Raw genomic sequence first — 9,707 nt, forward strand, 5'->3', positions numbered from 1 at the left:
GGTAGGGAATAACTGCCTACCGTCAAAGACCATGGCGGTAAGATTTTTTTCATACTAACGGTAATGACGGTACTGTTAACTCCTACCGTCAGAGATCCTGGCGGTAGGTTGTGCTACTCTATCATCGAGGGCTATGGCGGTATCAAAAAGAGTCAGATTCTGAAATTTTTTCAGACTAGGGTCAGATCTTAAATAGGTTTCAGAAAAGGGTCAAAACACAAAATTTTGCCTTTATCTGGCAACTTCTATAGCGACAAATGAAAATACAGTCTCGACTCTGAAAGAATAAGCTTTTGAGTTGCACTTGTTACTTCTCCTAAGATAGGAGTACAGTTGAGCCTCCATTCGCACACGAAGTAAGCCTTTCATGTATACTTTGATTCCTCGCGGCAACCAAATTGTGGTATGCATGATTCGTTACGGTAGCTTGCAACAAAAAGGAATTCTTCATCAGCATTTAAATGGTTTTTCTTCTCTCCTCCCTCTCTCTCTCTCTCTCTCTCTCTCTCTCTCTGAAAACAGTCTGGGCCGTTAATAAGAGACTGACAATTGCAGGATAATGATCTGAAATTTGCAATTTTATTGGTGTTCCATCAGATAAAATGGTATGGGTGTACATTTAGGCCAGACTAGCAGTGTATACAATCACATATACACACATATTGTGGATTCAGAAATCCAATTCGGCTCTTGGGAGCATATGCTCCTGCCCATGAAAATGTTTTTTTCAAATATCAAAATTTTTTGGAGAAAAATTAATGTGATCATTTTCACAATGAAACGCTACCTGCAAATTTTTAGGAGGAAATCTTAAGTATTCTGATATGTGCAAAAAAAAATAAGTTAAACAACAAATGTTACACTTATTCTTGTTTTTCACCGATGAATCACTGTCATCCTTTTTCGCATGAAAATTGGCAAGCACTCTTATGACACTAACAAAAACATCACAATCGCATGAAAATTTACTGTTTATTAGGGAGCATATGCTCCCAGAGCCAAAACACCCCAGCAAAGAATCTTATCGATAGTTATCTTCCCAACAACTACACTTATGTGGCCCGTGTGATCTTGATAAGCGTGCCATATGATCTTTGGTAATAGTGAGACGCGTCGCCGTCAGCTATGGGGACTCGGGGAACTTTCAGATAACAATTTTTTCTCTTTTTCTTTTTGCAAAGATTCCCAGCCAAAAGGAGCAAAAGCGACAAGCTTACAGAGAGCATAATTACAAGTCCCAACACTCGTAACCATGGCCTCCTCCTCCCACCAAGAAGAACTCCATGAACAAGCAGACCAGGAAGACGAAGAAGGGGAAGACCACTACGACCAGCATGCCGACCAAATCACCGTCCCACTTCGTAAGCCGGCCGAGCCACAAAAATGGTCGGCTCAGTCGTTTACTGGGCGTGGACTCGGAAGACGATGGCTGACGTTGCTTAACTTCCCGTGCAGTGCAGCCATCAGGTTCGCCGGAGGAAGGAGAGGAATGGGAGGAGGCGGAGAACTCGCCGGTGGAGCAGGTGGCGCTGACGGTGCCGGTGGGAGACGACCCGACGACGCCGGTGCTGACGTTCCGGATGTGGGCGCTCGGCGCGGCCTCCTGCGTGGCGCTCTCCTTCCTCAACACCTTCTTCGGGTACCGCAAGGAGCCGCTGGAGATCACGGCCATCTCGGCGCAGGTCGCCGTGGTGCCGCTGGGCCGGCTCATGGCCGCGGCGCTCCCCGACCGCGCCTTCTTCCGGGGCCGGCGGTGGGAGTTCACGCTCAACCCGGGGCCGTTCAACGTGAAGGAGCACGTGCTCATCACCATATTCGCCAACGCCGGCGCCGGCAGCGTCTTCGCCATCAACCTCGTCACGGCCCTCCGCGTCTTCTACGGCAAGCCCACCTCCTTCTTGGTCTCCCTCCTCGTCGTCCTCACCAGCCAGGTTCGTAGTACTTCATAGCTTGATATGCAAGGTGCCTTCAGTGGTGGAGTGGAGCATGAATGAAGTGGTGCTCTGCTCGACTTGGCCATGCATGTAGGTGCTGGGGTTCGGGTGGGCGGGCATATTCCGGCGGTATCTCGTGGAGCCGGCGGCGATGTGGTGGCCGTCCAACCTTGTGCAGGTCTCCCTCTTCAGGTAATTATCTCTGAATCTGCGATTAAATTAATATGCATTAACCAATACTGCTACAACATCAAACAGTGTCAGCAGAGTTTTTAATGTTATCAGAGCAGCAACATACACTGTTGCATCCTTGTTCAATAAAGTGGTGCATATTATTGCATACAGTGTCGTAGCACAATGCCGAATTGTTCTAGCTAATGATTATTGTGTGGTAGCGGGTAGTCATGGAGTCGTCGCAGCCTTGAATGTTAGGTAGTGTCAGGGCATGTTTGGTTCCAATAAGTCATCTGACTTATAAGTCAGGTGACTTAAAACCAGTGACTTATAAATAATCTTACCACACCTTCCCATCCAATCCACATCATGCAGGTGGTGGGACCCACGCAAAAAGGGGTGACTTATAAGTTTTAAGTTGGGTTGGAGCAACTTATGACTTATAAGTTGGGGTGACTTATAAGTTGGGTCTGTTTGGCAAAATAAGTCAGTTTTTTCATTTTTCGACTTATACCAACTTATTTGAAACCAAACAGGCCCTTAGTGGTAGTGGTACCACAAGCAGAATGATTAAAGCAAGCGGCCAAGTTGCACGTCGCCAAGTATTATTGTGTGAACATTCGATTCTATCACTTCCCTGTGCAGTCACTTAGACACTGACACGAAATCAACGCGTCGAAAAGTAGATGTTAACAGTGGGACCTGAGCTCGAGCTCAAATGAGCTCGGATGAACAGTAAAACCGAAAAAATGAAAATAAATTCAAAAGATTCTGAATTTTTTTTGTACTAAACTTTGACAGAAGTTCTAAGTGCTTGCAAAGTTTCATCATGATATCACATTCATGGAAGGCGTGAAAAAAAACCGAAATTGATGCTTTAAAAATGCTACTTTCGAAAGCATTTTAAAGCACTGGTTTTCTTTTTTAAATATTTGCCACGCTTTCCACGAGTGTGATATCATGATAAAAATTTGCAAACAATTGAAACATCTGTCAAAGTTTACCACAAAAAAAATTCAGATATTTTGCTTTGAATTGTTTTTGAATTTACTGTTTATCCGAGCTCATTTGAGCTCGAGCTTAGAAGGATACTTTCGATGTTGACATACATATTGCCTTACAAAACTTCTGCATCGAGCTACTAAAATGGACACAAATCAATTACCCATTCAAGAATAAAACCATTGCGGTGCTGGAGGGTTCTGGCAACTCTAACATCAATCAGCGCAGGTGCAAATTACAAAAGACAGAACCAGAAGGGTGTCCAGGTATCCAGAGTAAATAACAAGACCGCCGATCAGCCTCCATGTAAAAGAAGGAAAGTTAAAAAGAAAAACAGAATAATGTATTACCACTTCTAAAATTCTGTGAAGCTCGCGACAAATAATTTTACAAGGGGCAAAAACAGGAAGCTAGAACGCAACATCAGCATTAGATTGCAGTAGATCCGAAGATTCAATCACCTACTGTATTTTATGACCAAAACGCAGCCTTGTGCTTTCTACCTGTTCCTCCTGATCTGAGGCCCACAATTCGTAAATGCATGGATAAACTTGTGACTTCAGAAATTAGCAAGCACGCTCATCAAAACAGAAACTTACATGCTATCAAGATAGTCGTAAATAACGGCTCAGAAAAATTCAGCACTTTGTCATGAAATTTTTAACAATTTGTTGAAATGAAACTTCTACCAACTGATGAGAAAATAGAATGAGTACTACTGACGTGTTTATGAACAAGTAACTTACAGATTCATGAATAATGATACATATGCTGATCAGGGCACTTCATGAGAAGGAACGAAGGCGCAAAGGTGGCACGACGCGCACTCAATTCTTCATGGTGGCATTCGTGTGCAGTTTTGCCTACTACATCTTCCCAGGCTACCTGTTTGAGATGCTCACTTCCATTTCCTGGATCTGCTGGATCTTTCCCACCTCTGTAGTCGCTCAGCAGCTTGGCTCAGGCCTCCACGGCCTTGGCATAGGTGCAATTGGGCTTGACTGGTCATCCATCTCCTCATACCTCGGAAGCCCTCTCGCTAGCCCCTTGTTTGCTACTGCAAACATTGCCGCGGGCTTCTTCATCTACATTTATGTAGTCACGCCCATCGCCTACTGGTTTAACGTCTACGAGGCGCGGAACTTCCCCATCTTTTCAGACGGTCTCTTTACGGCGACTGGCCAGAAATACAACATCTCTAGCATTGTGGATTCCGAGTTCCACTTCGATGCAAATGCCTATGAGAAGAATGGGCCACTGTACATAAGCACCTTCTTTGCTGTCAGCTATGGTCTTGGTTTTGCATGCCTGACTGCAACGATTGTCCACGTTCTCCTTTTCCATGGAAGGTACGTAATTTCACTATGTGCTTCCTTTGTCTTTTGAGCAAAAGTAGCGAGATATGCGACTAAACTTGCAATATAATACTTGTGTCCAGTGAAATTTGGCAGTTAAGCAAGTCAGCTTTCCAGGATAGAAAGATGGATGTACACACAAAGCTTATGAGGAGATACAGGCAGGTTCCTGAATGGTGGTTCATTTGCATCCTTGTCGCCAGTGCCGCAATCGCCGTGTTCACTTGTGAGTACTATATTGAGCAACTTCAGTTACCCTGGTGGGGGATACTGCTTGCATGTGCCCTTTCTATTTTCTACACCCTTCCAATTGGAATCATCACAGCAACAACCAACCAGGTATGGACTCCAAACTTGAACTGTCTTACAGCTCTCGCTAGGAGCAGCTAGCAGTTTAGCTATTTATTTACATCATATTGACAGACCCCAGGTTTGAATATCATCACGGAGTACATCATGGGTTACTTATATCCTGGACGGCCTGTTGCAAACATGTGTTTCAAGGTATATGGCCACGTTGCCCCTCGTCAAGCTCTAGCATTTCTGCAAGATTTTAAGTTGGGCCACTACATGAAGATTCCCCCAAGGACCATGTTTATGGCTCAGGTCAGCTACTACACTAGCCACATGAACAACGACCGTTACTTGTCCAAGACAATCACATTTATATTTTCCCCATTGTATCAATTGTACGTGTCCCTAGCTAAAAGTGAAATTATTGAAAATAACAGGTTGTAGGCACTTTGATATCAGCATTTGTGTACCTTGGAACAGCATGGTGGATGATGGACACAATCCCAAATATATGCAACACCGAGCTCCTCCCAGCAGGCAGCCCTTGGACCTGTCCCTATGACCATTTATTCTACGATGCATCAGTCATATGGGGCCTTATTAGCCCACGCAGAATATTCGGTGATTTGGGAACTTACTCTGCTGTGAACTGGTTCTTTTTGGGCGGTGCCATTGCTCCCCTCCTTGTCTGGCTTGCACACAAGGCATTCCCAGGCCAAAAATGGATCTTGCTTGTCAATATGCCCGTGCTGCTCGGTGGAATCAGTCATATGCCTCCTGCCACTGCAGTCAACTACACGGCATGGATATGCGTTGCATTTTTGTCAGGTTATGTGGTCTATAAGTACCGACATAACTGGTGGAAGAGACACAATTACCTTCTTTCAGGTGCCCTTGATGCTGGTCTGGCATTCATGGCTGTCTTGATATATTTATGCCTGGAACTAGATAACATCACTTTGAACTGGTGGGGCAATGCTTCAGATGGATGTCCTCTGGCTTCTTGCCCCACTGCAAAGGGTATAATTGTAGATGGTTGTCCGGTGCATAATTGAGAATATTCTCATGCATCCACGGCAGGCCTGGGATAATAAAATTGAGAGAAAAAAAATGATGAATGAAGGCTGCACGGATGAGAGGTTTTGCATGATATTCTTCTTTGTATATAAATAAAGATTCAGAATATTCGCTAAAGGTCTGCATTTAGAAAGAATAAAGAAGAAATCCCCCATGACAGTTTGAATTTGGGTACCTGGCTTTTAGCAAGTGAGGCTTTAATGCCAAATCTTGTTTGGATGGAAAACTCTGTAATTGTGTAGTAACATCAGTATGAAGGTAATGCCTTGCACATTTCACTTGCTAAAAGGTAGGTACCCAAATTCGGATAATTCAAGCAGAAAACATTGCCTTGCACAATTACTCAAACAAACAAAAACAAAATTGGATACAGTAGAAGTAGAAGGTTGCAGTTTGCATCAGAAAAATCAACTGTTCTACGGAAATTATTGAAATCTATCACTTCTTTCAATTATTATCTAGATATGAGGTACTATGTAGCAGTGCATTCGGTAAACACATTCCTTGTGTTCAGGGTGATAGCAGAATGTGCACCACTGACGATAGGAGGTAACGATAATACAGTTCTGCAAGCTTGTTGTATGAGTCTTGCCTTTTATAACAAAACCATATGCATTTAAAGAAAAATATGAGAAATGCAAACATAATACCATGAAATTGGTTTACCTGTTGCAATCATATATAACGGGGTAAACTGGAGAGTTCTCAATTATATGCAAAAATTTCTTCAACGTCATGTCCAACTGGGAACGACTACAATAGAATCTGGCCTTGAGGTGAAAGAATAGAAAAAGCAACTTGGTCCACTGGATTGGAGATGAATGGCACAGATTTGGGTGGAAGGGTCTCAGATCACTTAAGTGTACATTTTATGAAAACCCCCCCCCCCCCCTGCTAACAGTTAGTAGAAGAAACAAGACTTTTCAATAGCCACCTCAAGCCTTTTGTTGACATACGACCATTTTGAAATATGCAGGGCGACATTGCGTTGATGCCCATCTCCTCCTAGTCTGATATAAAAATATTTGAACACATCTATTGGATGAAATCCATGCATATTTAAGTACATTAGTGGTTTGTAAGACATTACCAACTATGCAAGGAAGTTGAACATGTTGAGCACTAAAGGCATTATACATCACAAACATTTGAGCACATGAGGAAATTAAGCCATCTCTTCAAGCAGAACTACACACATGTCAAACTGGAAGTACTTGAGTACATGAGAAAATTAAGCCATCCCAGACGGAACAGAACACATGAGGAACACAGATATCAAATGATGCATCCTTATAACATGAGAGGATCATCTTTAGTACATGTCCGCAAGACTTAGTATTAAGGACTGATAGCCAACAAGCATCTTGATGGTACATGATAGAAAAGCTCTAGCCTTTGGCAGTTGTTATCCTTCTTGCTCATCTAGCTTCATGTGTTGGGAGAGACCAGGACCTCCATGGACTCTATATAAGGTTCATCGGTTCAATCTACCTAGTTGAGCACACCAAAACAAGTAGGAATCAATTAAAACATATACCCAAGAGATATATATCATGAGAAGAGAGGCATGGTCATTAGGTCTAGCTTCATTCGCTGCTCCAACCCAGGATATTTAACCTAGATGTCAAAATTAGGATGAAATTCCTCCATATTAATACAAGTGTAACCAACCAAGATAACTTTTAAGGTCAACGCAGGCTTTACAACTTGTACAGGGGTGGAAACAGAACAACTACAATATAAAACATGGGGTGAAGACATGGTCTGGCTAATACCACTCAAATGTGTTTACAAATTACAAGGCAGTGATGAGAGAATGGGAGTTCCTGATTACAGTACTACATTAAACATCACCTTAATTTGCCCACAAAAAATAGACCTTAATGCCTGACAGATATCGCCATGTGAAGAATTTTTATGCTGGGCCAAACCATGTATGGAGTCCCACGAAAAAAAGGAGGTATCGGCTGAGTATTGAAGTGAACATATGTTTTTTGGAGAAAGACGAAGATCACTTGGATCTGATTGGATTCAGTACAAACAGATTCCAACTGAGCAAAGCATTAGTTCTATGCTAGTAATAATTTTAAGCCAAAGATATATAGTCTTGGTTTGGATCCATGTATAAAAAGAACTGCGAGGAGAGTAGCTAGCTAGTGATCCAAGACTGGTTGTGGTACAAAGAGAACGATATATATGGTGGCATCTAAACTAAGTTAGCAGTGCAGCAATCCACATACTATCTAGTATCTACTGTATTGCCCAGATCCATGCCGTCAGCCTGACCTATTGGGTTGTTCTTCTGATCTGATGATCAACTTTATGCTTGTTGTCATATTATTTGTCGAGTTGCAAAAAATGGTATACTTGCCGAAGCTATGGAACCACATCCGCGTGATGGTTTCAAGGAATACAGACAAGTCATCTGATCCTTACTCTTCTTTCAGAGGAAATGATAAATCATGTCCTCTATTGTCTATCCTGACCTGTCTGTAATTAGACTATCATGGTCATCTAATTTAGCCACTGTTGTAGAATACACTCTGTGTGACAATCTTCTACGCTATTTTTTAACCTCGCCTCTCTGTAATTGACACTTGTAATACTTCATCAAGATCTAATAACAGATTAATTGTTTTGGCGCAATATAACTGCATTTTTTTTCACATGTCTCAGCCAATTACTTATGTATCAAGCATCAAGATCTAATAACAGATTAATTGTTTTGGCGCAATATAACCGCACCTAATGTTATTAGAGAGTATTCTCGGCTAGTTTACGTAGTTTGCACTGTCTGCACCAGGTTAGCTTAAGCATTTTTTTCTATCCCCTTGCAAAGCTGCTTTCTGTTTGTACCAAATGTAATGCTAGATTATGTAATTTACACATAACCTACACTGTCACATTGCTAAATTGCAAGATCAAAACAGACAGTAATCGACATATTGCAACATGAAACATAAACCTACGACCAATAGAACAATTTGGGGGCTATAAGAAAAATGTTGTGCATCCTTCTCACCTAATACCAACTGAACAAAATATATGAATCAGGAATTACCAGGTCTCACTGAACCATAAACCATTCAGCCAACTTAATTTTTCTGGAAGGAACAAATCACACATCCATATATGATTAGATTTGATGGATATCTTTTGATCTTTAAAATCGTCCCTTTCTAAAGTCGTAGTTGCAGCTGGTTTGGAGGAGTAGCTCATAAAAATTAAAATCTACTGTACTTATTTACCAGAAGAATCAGCAACACTGTGAACGACCCCTCACCGTCCGAGACTAGGAAGAAGAGCTTTGGCGTGCGGCCGTCGGGCTGCGTTTCACGCCCGTGCCGTGGGTGTTCAGCCCGGTCACGGACCCGTCGGGGGAGTGGGGAGGGGCGCCCGCTGCCCCTGGAGAGGTGGAGACCGTGGCGGTGGCGACGGCCGGATCCCACTCGACGATGTGGAGCACGACGCCGGGGACGCCTGGATGGTGGAGCCGGTCGACCTGGAGGAGGCAGGGAGCCCCTGCAGTGGACGTAGTCCCGGAGGTTGGCGCCGGATCTGGACCGCCGCCACCGTCGATGGCAAGCGCTAGGAGATGGGCAAAGAGGCGTGACTCTCATTTGAGGAGAAGGGTATCGGAAACAAATTACAATGGAGGAGGGACCTTTTCGCATAGAATGCGTACAGAAACGACGACCAGAATCTGTGCCATCCAAATCGAATCCAATGGTCCAGGTGGCTTTCTTCTATTTTTGCACGTCAACCTCTTCTTCTATTGTAGTCGTGGCAGAAATCACATATTTGACCTGAGGCCCAAATCAAATCACAAACTGACCTGGTCACGAAAAAATTTCACTCTGCTGACCCTTCG

At 43.2% G+C, this 9,707-nt stretch overlaps 1 protein-coding gene and 1 long non-coding RNA gene across 3 annotated transcripts; one reads left to right on the forward strand and one right to left on the reverse strand.

Annotated features, from left to right (window-relative positions):
- Positions 1-1,181: 1,181 nt before the first annotated feature.
- Positions 1,182-5,993, forward strand: LOC123144420 (oligopeptide transporter 7). 2 transcript variants are annotated; one of them, XM_044563557.1, is made up of 7 exons: positions 1,182-1,361; positions 1,456-1,931; positions 2,029-2,126; positions 3,890-4,459; positions 4,549-4,804; positions 4,889-5,071; positions 5,197-5,993. In XM_044563557.1, exons 1-7 carry the CDS (start codon positions 1,253-1,255, stop codon positions 5,812-5,814), a joined length of 2,310 nt encoding a protein of 769 aa, XP_044419492.1. In that variant the 5' UTR covers positions 1,182-1,252; the 3' UTR covers positions 5,815-5,993. The 2 variants fall into 2 exon arrangements, with proteins under 2 accessions (XP_044419492.1, XP_044419498.1); XM_044563563.1 differs by having other exon boundaries at positions 1,251-1,361; positions 1,461-1,931.
- LOC123144440 (uncharacterized) lies at positions 5,330-9,488 on the reverse strand. The gene is made up of 3 exons (XR_006471472.1): positions 9,120-9,488; positions 5,638-7,327; positions 5,330-5,552 (listed from the first exon to the last, which is right to left on the reverse strand). It is a non-coding gene; the product is annotated as an uncharacterized lncRNA (long non-coding RNA).
- Between the last annotated feature and the right edge of the window lie 219 nt (positions 9,489-9,707).

This window comes from Triticum aestivum, chromosome 1B, assembly GCF_018294505.1.
Source record: "Triticum aestivum cultivar Chinese Spring chromosome 1B, IWGSC CS RefSeq v2.1, whole genome shotgun sequence".
In the NCBI taxonomy this organism is placed as follows: Eukaryota; Viridiplantae; Streptophyta; class Magnoliopsida; order Poales; family Poaceae; genus Triticum; species Triticum aestivum.

Bases quoted from the DNA above. Each gene is read 5' to 3' on its own strand.
- LOC123144420 (XM_044563557.1), top strand. From the start codon at position 1,253: ATGGCCTCCTCCTCCCACCAAGAAGAACTCCATGAACAAGCAGACCAG. The intron at 1,932-2,028 runs GTTCGTAGTACT...CCATGCATGTAG, and splicing joins TCGTCGTCCTCACCAGCCAG to GTGCTGGGGTTCGGGTGGGC. The intron at 4,805-4,888 runs GTATGGACTCCA...TCATATTGACAG, and splicing joins TCACAGCAACAACCAACCAG to ACCCCAGGTTTGAATATCAT.